The sequence below is a fragment of the Aquila chrysaetos genome, chromosome 16, assembly GCF_900496995.4.
Source record: "Aquila chrysaetos chrysaetos chromosome 16, bAquChr1.4, whole genome shotgun sequence".
Taxonomy (NCBI): domain Eukaryota; kingdom Metazoa; phylum Chordata; class Aves; order Accipitriformes; family Accipitridae; genus Aquila; species Aquila chrysaetos.
The window spans coordinates 19,534,970-19,555,071 of record NC_044019.1 but is presented as its reverse complement, the minus strand read 5'-3'; the positions used below and the strand labels follow the sequence as shown (position 1 = coordinate 19,555,071).

At 42.7% G+C, this 20,102-nt stretch overlaps 1 protein-coding gene across 6 annotated transcripts in view; it reads right to left on the bottom strand.

Annotated features, from left to right (window-relative positions):
- Positions 1-20,102, bottom strand: part of TEAD1 (TEA domain transcription factor 1) — a 165,420-nt gene that overhangs the window by 49,417 nt on the left and 95,901 nt on the right. For all 6 annotated transcript variants that reach the window (XM_030039068.2, XM_030039069.2, XM_030039070.2 and 3 more), the window contains one exon: positions 134-198. In XM_030039068.2, coding sequence (XP_029894928.1) covers positions 134-198 — 65 coding nt within the window. The remainder of the gene's footprint in view (positions 1-133; positions 199-20,102) is intronic.

Here is a 20,102-nt window from a genome sequence, read left to right as displayed (position 1 = left end):
CAGCTTGTATTTAATCTGAACAGTGAAGTCAATACATCATCTCATCAGAGCTGAAGCACAGACAGCCACTGCAGCCAAAATGCCATGTTTTGTCATTCACTGACATGCATACTTCCCCACTGGGTTATTTTACCTGCTTCCTGGTCCGTGTCTTCCCTGTTCTAAGTTTGATGTATCTGGCTATCAATTCATTCCTACCTGAAACAAAGAAAAAATCATCATAAGGGACAAGCAGCATCACATCCATAAACACCATCGAAATACCACATTTAAACATATGAACTCCATGCGTATGAGGCTTATATTTTCTTACACCTACTCCACTTTTCCTTTGCAAACTATTTATCAGTATTTCTCATTGTTCCTCAGTATTTCTCTTCCCTCTCTTTAACAGATATCATATGTGCCACATGAACTATGCAGAGGGCTACGTTCAGTGTTTTCCCACTGAAGTCCTGGAGCTGTTTGCAGGCAGAGAGGCACCTCCTTGGTCAGTGGCGGTGCCCAGGGTGATCTCTCCCTGGAGAACGCTGGCGGCTGACGCAAGGTCTGGGCTCCTCCAGCTTTGCTTCTGACTGCGCCGGGTGGTGTTTGCCCCCCCTGCCCCACCTGGACCCCTCCTGGGAGAAGCAGCTGCTCTTGAGAAGGTCGTGTGCCACCCGAGCCGAAGTGCCAGTGACCCAGATGTTATGGTTTCGCATCAGCTCTTCTCCAAGTTTTAACTCTACGAGGAGGACAGCAAAATCTATCCTTCCTGCCAGGAAGCACTCTGCCTCCTCCACTGATGGAAATCACTGTCTCAGTTCAGCACGTTATCAATCATACCCCTAACTCTACGCACAAGAGTGGTCACCCTGCACTGCCTAAGTTCCTGCTGCAGTGGGACCGATCAACACGGTGGTTTGTTATTCAGAGCTCTATTTCTCTTGGAAATGTATAGTATTTCCAAGTTTCTAAAATGGCTATTTGACTCTTCTTCAGTCACACATTATGCTACCTAATACAAACTAACATTTTCTTTCCAAATAATTTCCTTCCTAAATATTGCTGACACGGAAGATAACACAGTTTTATGTGGTGCCCTGTTTATTTTCACTGCGTATTATGTTACTTCTCCATGAGTTGTAATAACTTAAATATACTCGTTCAACAAGTCCTAAGTTATGGAGTTATTTGCATTCAGCACAGGGGATAAGCAGCCTGTGTGTAGAAAATGAGAAAACTGATTTAGCATCAAGCTGAAAATGGGGAGGTTAAGAAAATAACTTGTCACCCACCAAGTTATTTTAAAGTGGATGAGTACATATCTGGGGAGTGCAGAAAGTTATTATATCAGCCAGGGACTCAAAGTCTTTCAGTTTGACGTTGTGGGGGAGAGACGGGGAAGTTTTGAAGTAGCCTGCCTATGTCTGAAGGGCATTTGCTGACCGGAAGATTGAACACAGTTAGTCAAACTAGACCTTCATTTTCCTTTTTTCTTCTGTCTCCCCCTCTGAGCCTTATTTTACACCCTTTGCATCAAATGTCTCATGGTTCCTGTCTCTTCCATAGATTGTTTGCTAAATGGGTGCTAGAATATGAAATATCAATGTACTTCAGAGCAGAGCTGTGTTTTCTCCGATTCCCTTTTTGTTTTGGTCTGGACCGTGCCACTGTAATGGCAACGTGAGGTTTGTAACTCTTCAGCAGGTCTCTTCAGGACAAACTTTTCTGCAAATATTTCTGCACACAAATGAGGGATTTCCGTATGCAAACAGAGCAGCTAGTTACCTAATTTCATGCAAAGACCTTGTCTTTTGGCTGGACAGAGAAGTTCTGCAGCCTGTTGTGCCCACAAGGTACTTGCCATTTGCAGTGAACAAGAGCCTTTGTGTTCGTGGGGTGAACCAGGGAATGCTCAGTCTTTGCATCTCTCTATTCTCATGTTCTTTCTCATAATCCAAACAGTTCACTTCAAATATGGAGAATTAGTTTTCATAGCGGTGGCTGTCCCCCTATGTCCTTATGCTGTAACAGCAGCTACCTCATAGTGATAGGACTGCAAATTCACTTGCAGGTGTTGGGCATGGACAGAAATGGAGCTGCTCTGCTCTTCATTAATATTAGATGGAAAAGTCCTACAGTGGAAAAGTATCATACAGTCTGGGAAAAGGAACCGACAGAGAGGTTGAGAGCCTGAAGCCACGGCAATGAGAAGGGAGAGGAAAAGGTATACAATGATGGCACATCATACTAAATGTGCTTTGGACAAGAGTTGTCCAAAACCTTCTTGCTTGGTACTTTTTATGCCTCTGCAGTGTCTCTTTAATGAGTACTAGGCTAGCAGACAGTAGAGAGGTTCACAAAAATTAAAAGCAAAACAGGAAAGATGCATTTCAGCACCTGCCACTGGGGAGCCCAAAGGGGTGGTAGCCTGCAAGAGCAGCCCTCTGCGATCCGGTGAGAATCAGAGATCACCATATTCCTGCAATCACTGGTATGATAGGTGGTATGAACATTTTCATATTTCTAAATGCACATTTTGATTTAATTGGGGAATGTCCCCCCTCCAGAAAGTACCTTCTTTGCATATCTTTAAGTATGTGCATACATTAAGCACCCAGAATAGTTTTTTGGTGCAAAAAGCATTGTCAGGTTGTCCTTAGCAGCAGCCGGTGAGTCTGCACGGTCAACGACTCTGTAAGGTGATGTAAAGGATGCGTTGCCATCTCTTGGCCCTCTGTCTGTACTGAAGGTGTTTCCGATACATGGTCATAGGGCAGGTCACTCCAGCCATCCCTTGCCCATTAAGGCAGCCCTATGCAACCCTCTGCCGTAGCTGAGGAAGGAAGAGTTAAACCTTCTCACGGTTTCACAGTTTTCTTCCCAGTCAAGAGAGCTAAAAACCTATTTTTAAAGGAAAGCTCAGATTCTCAGGCAGCCACTTGACAGGAAAAGCAGCTTTATAAAAAACACCAAGCACTGAAAGTCTAGACTGTATTGTTCAAAATACCAGTCAAGTGCTGTCTCCAGTTGAGCCCCAGTCCACCCATGAAGTGCTTTAGCTTGAATCAAGGTAGGGTTTCTCTAGCTGCTCTCTAGCCTGGCGGGGGTACGACTAACAAGATTGTGGGTTTGCAAAGTGATTGCTTCCCCTTAAGGTGAAGTCTAGCTGGAGCCTAGCTCGAGAAAAGTCAACAGGGTGGAATAATTTGACTTAACTTACAGGGAGGAAGAACTCTACAAAGAACCATGCAAAGAGGCTGAGGCAACAGCCTTAGGTTTTCCTTACGGCCACGTTTTCAACACGGCAAAGAAACGTGCATCGGGTTTAGCCAGAGCAGGAGATACTGTAGCCTCATGAGGCTCACTAAATAGCTTCTGCCCAGCCACAGTGATCTGAAAAGACATAAATTCTTTTCTTGGACTACCAAAAAGCCATAAACAGAAACATAAGCACTGCCTGACATATACAAGATAGACATCCCCAATTAAAAGTTTACAGCCTTTATGTTATCTACCAAACATTGGTGCTCTTCTTTACCAACTCTAACAGATACTACCAGAAAAGATCTTCTCTCCCAATCAGCTAAGGCCCAGAGAGGATTTTAAAGAAAGGAAGTCTTAATAATCCTAAAAACACCTTTTCCCGTTCTTGGGAATGGGAAGAGTCTGAAACAAAAGGAGGCTCAAGGAACTTCTTTAACTGGCCATTAGAAACCTTAGGGTGAAAAATGCTCATTAATAAATAGATCTGTTTTTTCTCTAAGAAGAGCTCAGCTGTGGAAATACTTTCCATGCACGCCCTCCTTCTCTCTCCCTGTCATATATATCTGGGAAATTGCCTGGCAGAAGAGAGGAGGTCAGGTTTATGAACTGTAAATGTTCAGCTCCTTCTTCTTGTCATCCGCTATGACAGTCTCCTACTTCGAATATTTTGGTTCAGGTATCAAAGAGAGGCGTGGGGAGGTGCCCGGTCAGATAAAACATCTTCACAGCACAGGAATCTTTTCCGAGGATCTTGAAAATATCAGGAGAGGACCACAACAAATATTTTATATAGGCTTCTCTTGTGGTTTTTTTTCCCTTTTAAGTTCAGGCTTTATCTGTCATGCCCTTCTGTACTGTCAGTGCAGTTGCAAACTGTAAGTCTCCCTGGACTGATGCCGAGGAAGAGGCATTTTACACAACAGAACATCTTTTTTAATCGTGGCAGAAAGTAAAAAGGGGGTTCAGCTAGAAAACAGTGCAGATGCTAGAAAACCTGTGAGGCTTTGTGGGGTGCCAAAACCTCACCGTGACCCCTCCGGGGGAACGGCCGGGCCCCCAGGGCAGCCCCGCTCCTGCCAACCAGTGGGACACAGGGTCCCTCCACCTTCCCAAACTACTGCCCCAGCCCTGAGGAGCGTCAGCCTAAACAAAGGAGTGTGCGGTGATCCCGGACACCTCACAGCCAGCACGGACGACTGACGTTTCTGCTCGTCTTGTTCAAAATAAGTAGAAGCAGCTGCAAAGTGGGGAGGCTCCCACCCGCCTCTCCCCAGGGGAGGCAGTTGTTGCTCTAACAGAGGGCCCTTGTGCGGGGAAGCCTCCCCCACTAAAGTTATTTCCAAAACCAGCTTAAAGCGGCCGACCATCAGCCCCCACAAAGGTCTCCACAAGGCTCCCGGGTGCCACCCTGGGTGCTGAGGGTAGGTTTGGCCCCACTCGCCCAGCATAGGCACTCACCCGAAGGTGAAAGTCACCCCTTGGGTGAGGAGGGCATAACCGGCAACCCCTTCGTGGGCCAAAAATGGCACCACCGCCGCTGCACAGGAGCCACCAGGCCTCCACAGGCAGCTCTGCCAGGACCCACGTAGCTGTGGACAAGCCCCCAGCCATGACGGGTCCCTTTCCCCGGGTCCCAGCCACAGGCATCGCTGCTCAAACCCGGTCCCCGCCAGCAAAGGGGCAGTGAGCTGGTGCATCACGTCCCCGGTGAGCCACTGCGTGGCGGGCGGGCGTCTTTATTTAGAACATTAATGACACAAATTAACCCTCCGCCCTCCAAGCTCCCAGTAATAGGCACCATCCGAATGTGATAAAAATAGGCAAGTGTGGGAGATCACGCTGGTTAACAATTTGAAAATGAACAGCTAATTTTAAAGTTTTCATACTCAGCAAAATAATTCAAGTAATGACCAAGTAGAAAAGCCTATTCTTTTCAGATAATGGCGTATTATGAATTTCTCCAAATTCTGCGAGACTGTGGCTCAAAAGAGGTATTCCACATCCTGAGCGCAAAGTCTGGGGACTGACTGCACAAACACTTTATCTCCAAAGTCATGCTCACGGCCGTATTTTCACCATGGCAAAGCTTTTCAGCTGGTTTTGGTAAACTCCATTTCTGGTCGCCTCTGCTTGAAGCTGCTACGACGGCCTGGTGATCGCAAAGTGCTGCACGTGGGCCCAGGGGCCAAATTTGGAGAGCTAGCCGGAATTTTGCTTGACGAGGAGCCTGCTGACGAGCTCGCCGTTCCTGAAGGCGAGCGCTCTCCTGGGACAGCCCCTGTGAGCGGCACTGAGCCCTTTGTCTCGCTGCTGAGCACGGGCCGGATCCAGATCCCACCCGACGTCACGGGGGTCTGTGCGCGGACATCGTCAGCAGGGACAGGCTGGTTTGAACGCCTTCCTCCATCAGAAGGCGGCCGCGGGGCCCTCGGGCGGCCGGGCTCACAGCCCGTGGAGAAAAAGCCGCTCCACCGTGGTGCTCGGCCCCGGCGGTTTTCTGCTCCGTTTTGCCGGCAGAATATCCGGCGTTGGGAGAGCTCGCCTAAAATTTGCCGGTGCCGCTTTCTGAAGACGCTTTAAAGCTAAATTGGCTAACAAAAAGCCTCTTGTAGATAAAAGAGCTCTGCGAGTCAACAACTGGCTAAGCAGTTTAAACCCCTAAGTAAGGCATCCTCTATTTAAACGTTATAGGCAAATCTAATTTAAGCTTTTAAAAATATTATGGGCAGGTGTTTAAGTCGTCCGCACGCTGGGTTTTGCGAGAGCTTCGGAGGGGGCTGGGCGGCGCTTCCCAGGCGGGCAGCATTTTGTTCAGACAAGCTTTCTGCAGAAGGCCACGTGACATAGGCCAAATAAACAGCATCTGGGGATTTTCAATTACAGACCTTCACCCAGCATGCCTGCACTGTAATCTCTACCAGATGAGGCTCAGGCCTCACTATTTTCAATAATTCACACACTGTGTACACATAACATGACAATAAGGGCATTCATGCAACCGCCTGATTCGCACATCAAAGCTCCCAAATGGCCAGCTGTAAGCATGCTTACTGCTGAATAATTCATTCTTTTCACAGGCTTGAAAAAACGCTCAGCGGGAGTTGGCAAGCTTGTGTTCTTTCCTGTGTGGTATGCTAAACTCAAATTTTGAAAGAGGTACAGCCCCACTAAAAAGAGTCAGAGATCCAACTATTTAAATGTGCATTTGCGAGCTTTCGGATGGCTGCTCTCAAAAAAAAAAAAAAAAGAAAAAAGAAAAAAGAAAAAAAAAAAAAGAAGCGATACATTTCCAAGTGGGTAGTGGAGATAAGATGAAATAGCCTACATGATTTCTGGGGCAGGTGTTTAATAGAAATAAAATGATAAAACTGTTTTCCAGACGGTAAAATATTTTTTACACATATTATTCCTCGCTAAATATCTCAGATATACCAGAGGCATAATAGTTAACAAGTTCGGCAAACTTGAAATTTCCACATACTTAGCATAAATTTTCTACTGTATGGCAAAGAGGGTTTTAGTTAAGATTAACACATATGAAAAAGGCAAACATAGAAACACCAGAGTTAATTTTGTAACTCCTATTTACTGTTCTCACAGATATGGGTAGAATACTAATTTCTAGATGATATTTTAACAACTCCAAATTTGCAGCTGTGTCTCTGAACATTTAGCTTGCAACTGGTGAGTGTTCCAGATTTTGAAAATACTTTGGCTTTACACAACAGAAGCAGAATTTCTTTAAGAAAAAAAAAAAGGGGGGTGGAGAGAGGGAAAAGAAGGGTCTGCTTCATAATATCAAGTTTTCTTGACTGTCAATCAATGCCAGAACCAGCAGGATCAACTAGTCGTGACCTCTCCTTATAGCAAACACATGCTGCTTACCAGCTGTGGACTGTGTTTTTTACACCCTTTTCTCTATCATTCAGAATGGCTTCCTCCTAATCACAATAATCCCAAAAGTGCTAAAACATATCAATCGTCCTTTAAGCCCTGCCTACAAAAGGCCAGCCGTCCGGCCTTTATGGGCTTGTCCAACAGCAGCTGATACTTCATTCAACTACAAATCCAATTTAGCAGTTACAAGAGGTTTAGCATCACTGGAAAAATATTGGTGTTGATCCTGCACTCTTAAGTCAGCAAATATTCCTTTGCCATATTGTTTAGCTTTTTCTGCCATATTTACACTTCTGCTGGATTTCCCTGAATGACTTCAACAACAGCATTTAACCTCTGAACTGGTAATATTTACAGTTGATCAAACAGTGATTTTTATAATATGTTTACCACAATTACAGAAACATAAGCCTATTTGTATTCCAACTGTTACGATTCTGAAAAAAACCCCAACCAACAACCCTAAAAACAAACACAGTCATTTCATTCAAAACCATAGAGCACACTTTATGTATTAGTTATGCAGGATGTTATTTATTATAGCCCTTTGGGCAAGTTCATGGCAATTCTTTCACTTATGTATTTTTAATTGCCAAGTGAGCCAATGCAAATACTCCCTTGATCCCCCTCCACTTTTCTTTTCTTTTTCTTTTTTTCCTCTTTAAACAGCAGTATATGTAATGCCTTAAAGTAAAGAGGGGAGACCCTACCTAGGGAATTTATTATTCCCTAGCCCAAATCTGCAAATCTGTGGGACCGCTCGGTTTAGGCAGCCTTTAATAATGGGAAGATAAGGCAGGAGATAACTTCTCCGGCCCCGTGGAAGAGAACGGGAGCTGCTTTTCACTTGCTTTGTAGCGAAAATAATCAGCATAACCTGCATCAAGCACAGGATTTCCATCTCTCTGCATGGGCACTTGTCAGAGGGCCGGGGCCACCCAGCTCACCCACAGCCAAGGACGGAGGCAGGTCCCCACAGTCCCCCAGGGAATGGGGTGCGGGCAAAAAAAATAATCGAGTGTCTTAGACCTGCTGGAGCTTGTCGCTTAACCCTGCACCGAGTCCTTTAAGAGCCAAGGCTCTGGCTCTGAATTTAGGTAGGGACCACGCACAAAAGTGGCCATCCCAGGACAGGAGCAGGAGGAGACAAAGACCGCAGGGCTGCTAAAATGGGTTATAAAGGCTGCCCGAGTGGGGTGTGTGTGTATGCAGACACACACACGCAAGATTACAATAAGCCACTTAAGTATTATTATACACAAATTAACTGCTTGCAAAGTGTACTGTAACTGGGTTGCCCAAGAGGACAGGGAAAAGAAAAGATCCAAGAAACAAAATAACCAAAATAATCCCTTCAGATGCTAATGAGCAAACAATTACAATGACTCATTGAAGTTATATCATAATGATACTTCTAAAGAAAAGAACTTTTTGTGTATTGTATTAAAACCAACAACAATAAAATGATCCCAGATTGAAGCAATACCACAATTTAATTTATACAGCAAAAGGGAAGTGACCTAATAGTAGCACGGAAAGATATTCTCCTCATGTCGAGTCTTAACATATTGGTTTTTTATCCCAGCTTCAGTTTTAAAGAAAACAATGAAAAAGACCCATAGACACATCTGGTTCAAAAGTCTTCATTGACACTAATGTAATGCATTGGATTCTGTTTGGCAGGTCTTCATACTGGGAAATACTCCACATAAGCAATGTTTATTAATTTTCTTCTTCTGAGTTTTTAAAAACACAGACAGAACATATTTCAAAGAGAGAGGAATGATCCAGAGATCTCTCTGAATATTCATTAATTAATATTTTGTCAGTGTCAGTTGTCTCAACAAAAGAAGGTTTTACAATTTACTCTAAGCCGCATTTAATTAAAATTTATGTAACAAAAATACATGGAATTTTTTTTGCTCCCTTGTAATTACATTATTTTCTACTTACTATAAACTGTATTTTACTGCAACCAAAAATGCATTTGAAAACAAACAGCAATTTTTAGGCTTCAGAATATACAAAGAAATCCCCATAGGAAAAAAATCCCCAAACTTGACCTTTGCCATCTCTCTGGATCAGCTACAGATGTTTAGTAGATTATACAAAAACCTAGATGTCCTTAATCTGACATTCTTTTTTTTTTTTCCCTGCTATGATAGGAACTCTTAGTAACCTATCTGCGAAGACCCCGTGCGGCTTCCATGTGCGTATGTAATTGCTGTGTTGTTTTCCAAGGTAGTTGCAATTTTTCAGCAACATGAGCAGTTCAGAAAGAAGACTCTCACCCAGCACTACTGACAGAAAGTCTGATTTGGACAGGAATCCTTCAAATACACAGACAATGGGCTGGCTGACCTGTCATGCATGATGGATGAGTTAAGGGGATTAAAACCACTATTTGCATTAGAATAGATAAAAATTAGCAAAATAGAATTTCTCAGTAGGTGGCTTCAGTTCTGTTTGTTCTCTTAGGCAAAATGAAGTTCATTTTTAAAGGAATTGTGATTGTTTAAGTAATGCTCAATTGCAGAGGAGAAATTTTGGATGCCGGCTTGCTTTCTATTGTTTATTCTTTAAGAAATCCACTTTATCACTACAACAGTATCCTCTTCCCCCCATGTTTAACATTAAAACATTGCACAACAACTACAATGTTCTAACTGCTTTAAACTGTATGTATATCTAATGCGTACATGTTTCTGAGCTGCATATACCCAAAAAAGTGTTTTGAGTTCAGAGAGAGATGATCAAAAAGACCAAAAAATTACTTTAAATTGTGTATTGATGCTTCACTGAGGTTCTGAGTATGAGCCTGTGACTCAAAAACCGTAAGAGGCAGATGCTTGAAATACTGCATGTTTCTTTTGACTAGATTCATATTACATACAGTGATGGTACTTAAAAGACTCAGAAATAGCTGCACAAAGTAACATAATGAAAGACTCACCTTACGGAATAGCATTATATAGTTTATACAGTATAACTTTGAAAGAAATCTGTATGAACAAGTCAGTGCACACAAGTAGGCAAACAGATGTAGAAACTCCAGAAACGTCCACGGACCACCTCCCCTCACTCCTGCAGAGAGCAACCGAGATTTGTCTGTCAAACAAGAGTTGTAAAAGTAATGGAGGTCCCCCTCTTTGCAAGGCTCACATGTCCAATTTGCAGACAGCAAGCAGCCTGCAGAAAATCCAGCACATTTTAGAAAAACATGTCTGTGTACTGCCAAATATGTTTTTGAAATCCTTGCCCGTTTTAATGGTGGACTGCTGTCGGACTGGTGATATATTTCACTATGCCCTATAGCAGCATTAACAGAAAGCAAAGCTGAGGCATTAAGGAGGTAAATTTCTTCCACTGATGACATTACAAATGGGAAAAGCTGTGACATGATTTCTCAACTCAGCATTTACTATAATGAGATTTTAAGAGAGCAGGTCACTTCTCTCGCTCAGTGATGGGGGTTCTGGCCAGATCCAGAGGCTGTCTAAAACAAGTCAATGGCAGAGCCCGCAGCCGGGGATGGGGTCCCACCATACGGCTCCCGGGGAGGGGGCGTTCATCTGCAGGCGAGGGAGGACCCCATGAGCTGCCTTCATTTTCAGCTCCACAGACCCTGCACTGGCATTCATGCAGCTCTTTGCAAAAACTGTTTATTTAGCTTATGAATTATTTGGTGTCTGTGTCCCATGCAGTTAAGATGCTTTATTTTCACAGCAGGTGCAAAGAGGTATTTAAATTTGCATTATGTCCAGGGTATTTGGACTCAGTTTGTGTTAGATGACAGCTTCTGACAGCAGATGGGCCAAGTGGAGAAACGTTTGACCGGCATATGAAAGAGTCTGGGATACATCCAACACTAACCTTGGTTTCCAAGTTATTTCACAAGCACAAAGTAACATTTTGTGGAGATTTTATAGCTAACAATGTCATTCTAGCTACAGTACAATAAATATTTTGCTCCAATTATGAACCCACAAGAGAGACCCACAACATACTTGAGCTACAGGGTAAGTAATTTCTTGCAAACCCAGTCTCAAAACACGCTTAAAATTGGGGCTCCTTTAACTCTTTTTTTAGCCTAAAGAAAGACCTGTCCGTGCTTCCAGATGTGATACGATCCTGTCCAGGTCAGTTGCCCATTCCTTCCTCTCTGCTGATCCCACCTGGGTCACTGATGTTTGAGCTAAAGTGGAGGAGAACAATATCCCTGCAGTTCTGAAGGATCCCCAGGACACCAGCCCAAGGGGAAAAAAAGAAACCTTAATGTCATCCTGAAGTCAGGTATGAGAACACAACAGGCTGTTAAAGAATGGAAGATAGCGCTACTTATTCTGCAGCTCAGCTACAAGAGACAGCAATTAAGAGCTAATTAAATAATACCATACCATAATGTATTTTGTTTAAATTTGGAAGTGTTCCTCATAACCTACTCATTCATCAAAGTGAAAAATGCCTGCCTGACTCTTCTTGTCCCTCTGCCCCAGACTCCACGGCCTCCAGCAACTCCAGCAGCCACAGTACATCCCAAGCAGTGTAAATACCATGATGCTGATTTCATTATCATTGAAAACATCCATCTGTGCCTTTCAAAGTCTGCAGGATTATCTTGGAGAATCATAAGAAAATTCTGCTTCATGCATCCACCAAATGCATTAGAGTCCTAACATTTGTAATTTTCGTTATAAATTATTTCACTTAAAGTGGTTGCTTTTGATGATGGGAGGGCTCTTTTAAAAATAATTTTTCAGGGGTAGGACATGCCAGAGAATCAAAAGAAAATTACAGTTATTTATAATCTTTTTACCATTTATTTGTTTCTATAGTAAATCACTACTTTCTCTTGCTTCCCAGCTCATGCCTTTATTTTACATAACATTTATCCAAAAAGCATATATTTGGAAACCTTTTCTTTGTTTGGTTTGGATAAATGAGTAATGGAGTGCAGACACGGTTTCATGCATAATTCTTAATCCCACTTTCTTTAGGCCTGATGCAGTAGGAGAGAAACTTTACAGTCAGGTTGTTTTGTGGCTGAGTACTGTTGACGTGGGACTGGGAGAGAAGACCGGGCTTCCAGCTGCAGCTCTGCCGTGTTCTGTTGTTGAGTCCCTATACTCTCTTCACAGTTTTTCCCTGTTATAGAGGTTAGTTCTCTAAAAATCATGGTGAAAAAGGTGTCTGAAAGATCAATCCCACTTTCTACATGATGTGCCTCCCCTCTACCCGCGTCCATGCCAGCACATTTATCACACTGAACAGCCTCAGCTGCCAGTGGCTTCTAGTCCTGACAGCAACAACGGACATTTCACAAGGAGCAGAAGGACTTTGCTTCTTAGGTCCAACATGCGTTGCCGGGGGCTGCGGGCCCAGGGCTGGCATTAGGACAAGGATGGCGGGGGGGGGGAACGTGTCCCAGCGCAGTCCCCACCGCTAACATCACTAGACCCACGAGGGGTGCACTGGCAGGAGCTGTGAGCGTGGCAGCCTCATGCAGCAAAGAAGGAAAGTTTAAATACACACAGATGTGGAATTGCATTCAACATTTATTAATGTCACTTAGAGATTTCTACCCCTACCAAGCTCGCAGTTTGCTCATGTGACTTTATCATCTGTTTAGTCTAACCTGCTGATATGGTAATCTGTTGTCTCCGACGCATAAAATTATTTCATTTTTCTTTTGAACGATGGCTCTTTATGCACTTTTCTCTCCCCTCTTTCAATGTGCGTGCTCTCTCCCTCTCCCCTCCTCTCCTCTCTCGCCCCCGCCAACAGTAAGGACAAGTAATACCAATCCTTCCCCTTCCTCAGTTGTTTCCAGGATAATCCTCCATCCCATATTGGTTCAGCTTTAAAGATCGCTGCCCTTCTGCCCAGCCCATGCCATACAGACTCGACCCTAATGAACACACACACTATCACAATCCACGGGAGGTTATTTTGCAGGCATGACTTCCTAATGGGCAAAGCCCTGAACAAGACTCCTGCATCTTACTTCTAACTTGGCCAGTGGCCGGATGGATGCATCTTGACACAGGGAGAACTGCGGTATCGAGTGAGGGAGTGGTCCTGAGCTTCACCGGTGCGCAGCTGAGACCGACAAATGAAAAAGGGTTTTAAAGTGTTAAATACTGTATAGTTGGTTTCAACTTTCTGATACTGGTATGAATTCAGATGAGTCCCTTGGTAGAAGGTTATTTCAGATCAGTGGCAATGCGATCAGTGTCCCCCTTCCTAATTCACAAGTTTCTGTCTATGCAAGCACAGAAACAGTCATCCGGTGCTCTGCTAAAACACAGGCAGTATACAGAGTACTATACTGTACCTAAACTTCTGCCAAGTCCACCTGGCAGCAAATTTCTTAGTTTTACAAACCTCCAAGCACTCTACTATATTTTGATCTTTTTATAGTATATGTATTGGTCATGAAGGCATTTTCACTGAGGCAACTGGCAAATCCACCCTGAACCTGGCAATCGCACCAGTATCAACATTTTAGCACGCACTAGGTTTTTGCTATTAAAAGACATAAAGAAATGGTCATTGGGTCGGCCAAAGAAATTCTAAGGCATAACTTTAACATATGCACAAAGAGATTAAATTAGTGCTGCAGAGACTTATCAAGAGTGCTTGCAAGAGTGACATCCCTTTTGTCTTTCATGAGATGCATATGAATACATCAGTACTCACCCCTCCAGACAATAAATTGAGCAATGCTGATTTTCTATAAGGACTGGTGGACTTGGTAGTGTTAGGTTAACGGTTGGACTCGATATTAAGGATCTTTTCCAACCTAAATGATTCCACGATTCTATGACATAAGAACAAGAAGTAAAAATATACTTACCTCAGAGGCTAACAAATGTTTATATGAAGCTATTAAAAAGCTGAGATTTAAAACAACACATTCATTTAAAAGAAAATGAAAGGTAGTTTCGGGTATGGCTGATGCAGTTATATGTTTTCTGTTGGGGGAAATTTATAGCCACATTATTGCTGTCAAGGAGGGTAGTGAGCCACAAGGATTTCCAGATGCCATGTGTGAAGTTTCTCATTTCCCCTACTATACTAAAGTACATTATCACCCAAACGCAAACAAGCTTTAAAAAAGTATCTGTCATTAAAACATGTGTGGCCCCTTGCTTGGACTTAAGAGATTTGGTTTTTTTCTTTTCCTTTCCTTTCTTTTTAAGCCAGATGGGAGACTGTGCTGCAGCACTCCCCAAGGGCCTAATACTGATCATACTGCTGTCGACAGCAATACTTCGGGCTGCATCCCTACTGCACACTGCACCCTGTCAGTGAGAAAACACGGCTCTGCCAAACAGTAACGTTTCATTGTAGAAAGTCAGTCAAAGGAGTGGAAGAATCGCTGCCATGACATTTCTCAGAACAGCTATGAACGTGAAAACAGAGATTTAAAAGAAACACAGAAGATAAAAGGAAAAACACGTTCAAGTTTCTCCTGTACCTGTAAACAGAACTTGTGGCACCAGCAGACAGCTGAGGGACCTGTCCCGCTGCATGGACACCAGTGAGCAGCAGGGACAGTTTCCTGCGCAGGAGATCACCCTCACATCTGGCAGTGTGTTCGCAGAGATGGCATCCCCATGCCATAAGGGCATTCAAAGGCAAAGACCACCGCCAGGACAGCTTCTGCAAGCCTGAAGCAGAACGATCTCCCTTATGAATGTCTGGGATTGCTGTACGCTCAGGCGTGAGGCTTTCAAGTGGGAATGGGTACAAAAGAATGCCTTGCAATTAACTACCTTTCCAGGTCTCACTAGGAGAATGGTAGGAGAATTAAAGCTAGAAAATCTTATAAGCAAACTTTTGTTCCCAACTGGGTTTGTTTTAAAAAAAAATGAAACACAGAATTTATGCAAAGGTCCAGCACAATGGTGCTGAAAAGATGATAGAGATGGAACCACCAGAAGGCTGATGCTGTATAGTCCCCACTGATTTTTTTATTTACAGTGAAAGCCACAGTCTGAAAGCAGGAGTTTTGTTAAATGTTAACTTGAATCTTTTGCTGAAGATGAAAACTAAATGGGAGGTGTTGAGTCCAAAGCAGAGCTGTCCCTTCTGTCTCACATCTGGAAGCACACCAGCAACAAGATCTTGAGTGGGAGCAAGAAAAACAGTTTTGCTCAAAACCCAGAATGAAACCGAAAGTCTATTAAAGAAACAGGGACATGCCAGCACCCCGCACTCCGGTTGGAGAACTTCCCCACTTCTACAGGGCCACGGGCACAGTGGCACCCGTTTCTGAGGTACGCTTAGCAGAATGAGGGCTGACGAGAGCACCATGCCAATGCCAACCAAAATGATTGTATGCCAGTTTTATCACATAAGCTTTTGTCCATTATCTCAAGAAACAGTTTCCATGTCTTCAAATCTTTCTTATGGTCCTTCCAAAAGAGGGTATATACAACATAAGCCTCAGATGTCAAAAGGACACTCTTTGAAGCACTAAAGCAAATCTCTGAAACTATGTTTTCTTAATCACATCAGACACTTGGCTTGCAGTTATGCTATAGCATTTTCTGAAAGAAACACAGATCTGAGTAACAAAAATGGTCCCTCAGAAACTCTCGTGCTCCACATTAATACTTCAGAAGAGAACAACTGAATCTCTGCTATGGCAACCACGGCAAATAACTGAAGACTCAAGTGCAGAGCGTGCACGTTTGATGAAACAAGAAACAACCAACACAATTATTTCCATAAACTTAAGACCGGTCAATAAGGACAAACCCCTTTTCAAATCTATGCAGGGCAAATCATTGCCTTGCTGTAGTATCATGACTGAAGATGAACTGCCTGAGTCTTCACGGCACACACTTCTAGCTAAAGAAACTCATCCAGAGTGCCTACCACACCTGTCAGCGGTTGATACTCCAGTCTTGCTAAAAACCCAAGTTAATACATTGAAAACAAAAGTGTCATTACAGTGCTTTTAAAATGATCACTCTGGCTTCTCCTTCATCTTTTCATTTCCGCTAGATTAATTAAAGACTTCAATTAAAACGTAAGCCAATTTATAAAAGTTTTTAAAATTCAGTAACTCAGATCTTTCCATCCTAGTACTTATTTTCTATTGTAACATCTGCCATTACGGCAGGCTTTTGTTTGCATCTTTTCCCATTCTTACCTGGACAAAGGGCTCTCTTTTATTCTCCAGATAAAAAAAAAAGTGAAGATGTCAGTCATTTCTATGTGCATAAGTAAGGTCTTTCAAGGGTGAATATGAACTAAACAGCCTCAGCAGCTCTAAAAATTAGTTCACAAATTTTTATGCCTGAATTATTTGCTGATTCTCCGAGCACAGGAAATACTTTGACTTGTGTGTCTGAGAAAGTGAATATCCACAGAAATCAGATCTCAGTCTGTCTTCTTTCTGTACCTTCCCAAGCAAGACCCCCAAGGGCTCCTGCCTCCCTGTCAAGAGATAGGTGTAAATATCCAGGTATTTGCATAAGAGAGAATGCAGTCAGACTCATCTACATCTACCAGGCAGGCGCTTGGTGATGTACGTACACGTGCTGTGGCAGGATCAAGGTCTCTCACTTGAAAATGCCTTTTCTTTGTCTCTGCCTTTGCTGAAGAGCTGCTGACTGTTATTCTCTGCCCATAGTCCATCCTGCCAGCTTAGCTCTTAAATTAAGAGTTGTCCTTGCGTTGCTGCCAACAGTAGGTTTGAACAAGCACTTCTGCGAGCAACAGAACCAAGGAGGCCTCGTTTCCTATGGCTCTGGGTCCCGACAAGGAACTTTTGCAAGGATCCTGTTGCCTCGCCTGCCAAGGGCTACACTCAGCCTTTCCCCAGCAAGATGCTCATAGGGTATCTCTCCCATCTACCCACTTTCCTGTTTTCAAGGAGCTTCTAAAGATGTTTCCTAAAGAGCATCACCTCTCCAGTTTGGTTAACATTGAGCAAACGATTTGCAAATGTGACTGAGGAGAATTGAGAGGTAGATATTTGTGGACTGCTTTGGAGCTGTGGGAAAAAGAAAAGTTCAAGAGAGAGAGTCCTGTTTCACTGTTGTATTCAAATTAGAATTTAAAGCTCAGGTGCTTACGACATTTGAACATGATTGCAAACTGGGTGGAGAAAACTCATCTTGGCCATCTAGATCTTCCATCCTTGTAGTAAGCGGTAAAGATGACAGGAAAAGAACAACAGAGACCAAAGCAGATCAAGAAGTTTTCCTCTTCAAAAAGATTTTCTCTTCTAAACTTGTAGTTTCATGGCTGTGCTTGAGGAGACAAGGTAACAGAAACCTGGGATAAAGCTCTTTATGCTGGAGACATTAGTGGACAAAAATAACAAATTCAGTCCCAGTTCCTACATCTCGTCTTTTATATAGCTGATGGTTCACATACTCAATACATACCTCTTACTAAAGTTGGATTTAAAATAGTTTAGGATTAAGTAGAAATTATTAATATTTTACAATGCCAAGATGTTTATGGGTGAAGAGATTGAGATAGTAAAACCGTTGACCTTATAACGTTAAATAAATGTTTACCTGGTTTTAGGAATGAGTCAATCGCACTGTTACATTAATTGTTGTAATTTATTCTAATTTGAGAAGCTTAAAACCAGTGTAAATTACATAAATTAGGAAAACTTAATCCCTGTGCTTAAGCCCCCTTAAGGTCAGTCATGTTCCTTGGAATTTGGAAGATTTCATTGAAGTTGTTGTCAGTGGCATCTTAAAGTGTGTATATAATGGAGAACTTGATTTTAAATACAGGGTTTTTTTAATTGCTGACATAAAATAAAATACGCTTTAAAAAAAAAAAAATCCTGTTTTCTTTCATATAAATGCCTTTTCTTTTTCCTAAAATGCAGGAAATAAAACCATCTGGCATTCAATACTGGGGTCAGTAGAAATCATTGGCGGGAAAGTTCAGCATTGCTTTCTACAACATGAAATCCAATATATCCAATAACAGATTACATTAAATTTGACCTAACCAGTGGGCAGGGTTCTTAGCAATAACATCCCTTTGCACAAAATCAGTATTTTGAAGGATCATAATCTTAAAGTGACCTATGGAAATATAACGCCTCTTGTATTCCCAAGAAGATTACACTAAACCAAAGGATGGTATATGCTTACATCCAATAAGGCAGAAATACCTACTGAGCCATGTAGGAACAGGCCTCAAGCATAAACACCCAACACTTTTTTTCAGGAACAAAGAAACTACACCACTTCATCTAAGAACAGTCTCATCCAAATGTAGTTCAGTCTGTAAGAACAGAGAAATGGACCCATTGCCAGAAGGCTTTCTTTGGTTAAGATTTTCCCATTTTTCCGTTATCAACCCACTCAACCTACAACACAAATGCAGGTTTCAGTTCCAAAAAAAATACCAGCATGCTGAAGGCATCTGGGAGAGCAGTAAATTACTAGTAGATTGGAAAGATTGATTTGTGAAGAAGTTACAACAAAGTGGAGACATTGCAATCAGCATGTACATGGTGTAAAGACCGAGTCTCCCAGCAATCTCTGAATGCCCTCAATTCCCACTAGCAGACTGAAATCAGTGGGAGCTCAGGACATTCAACAATTCATAAAAATTAAAGCAGGGCAACAACTGGTTTTATTGTTTGTTCTTGGCAGTACCCTGTAAGAGCTAGATGCTGAAGGAATGCATGATCTACGTTGTGACAACTTTGCAATTTAGAAAGACTTAAGCAAAGGGATAGGGTAGTGAAAAGGGGTGTAACAAGTGAATAAAGTGATCAAAACTGATGATGGCTGGCATTCTCCTTTAATACAGCAATCTCTGTATTACGGGTAGAGACTACTCCCAAAGCAGCTCAACCTACCTGTTATTGACATACTCATTTCCTACAAATCACAGTAAAAGTGCTTCTCGCGTGCTTCAGAAGGCCATAATCTAGAGGGCTGTGGGCATCGTATGTGGAGAGGTTTGCGAGCCAGCTCCGGCACTACATTGCACTCACGAGGGGAGCGCACAGCAGGACGTACCCACTGCAGGTGGGAGTGAAAGGGGCTGATAAATGCGAGGTGGGGAGAGCGGCACAGGGGCCAGGGGCTGCTCTGTGGGCACAGACAAGCAGCGTGAAGGAGGACATCCGAGCTGCATAAAGACAGAAAAGAAGCAGAAAGAGATATTTTGTTGACCTGATATGCGAGAACATACACAGAGGGATGATCTTAACAAAGCATAGTTTAAATATTAAGCGAGAAAATACCTTCCAGATTTAAGACAAGCGCCAAAGAACGTCCAATGTTGAGGCACTAAAAACTAAATTGGGCAATGCATTAGAAAATGTACCAAGAGGAGGAACCTTCCACCAAGTCTTTTTTTTTTTCCAGTGGATGTACATTTAATATTTTCTTCCTCTATAACCTAAAAATCTACACCTATAACAGAGCCCCAGGTGATAGGCACACCGTAGCCATGCAATAGGCCTGCAACACAAATATTCCCAAACCAGCCCAAACTCAAAACCCCTACGGTACCAGTACTGTTATTTACTTCAACTCGTATGGTTTAGTTTTATGTAGTCCTGCGAAGAGCAGGGAGTTGGACTTGATGATCCTTACGGGTCCCTTCAAACTACAGATATCCTATGATTCTATGACTCTTTACAGTTACATTCCTCTAAACCTGAGAGTTTAATAGCCACACCCAGAAGGCACTCCTTGCTTATCTTTCTGGTTTTCTTACACAAAACAGAGAGTAAGAAAAGTACGTGATAAATCACTGTATGATTCTTCTTCAAGAACAGCTGCAGCAAGTTAGTATTGTATTGACGTCACTTTTCTTGTTTATCTCACTTTTTCTAACAAAATACACTTTTTATTTAAGCATAGACTCTGCATTTCTTATACGCCCGGAATATGCCAAAATACTTTCACTCCTTTTCTTTGAGGGAAAAATAAAATAATATAAGGACCTAC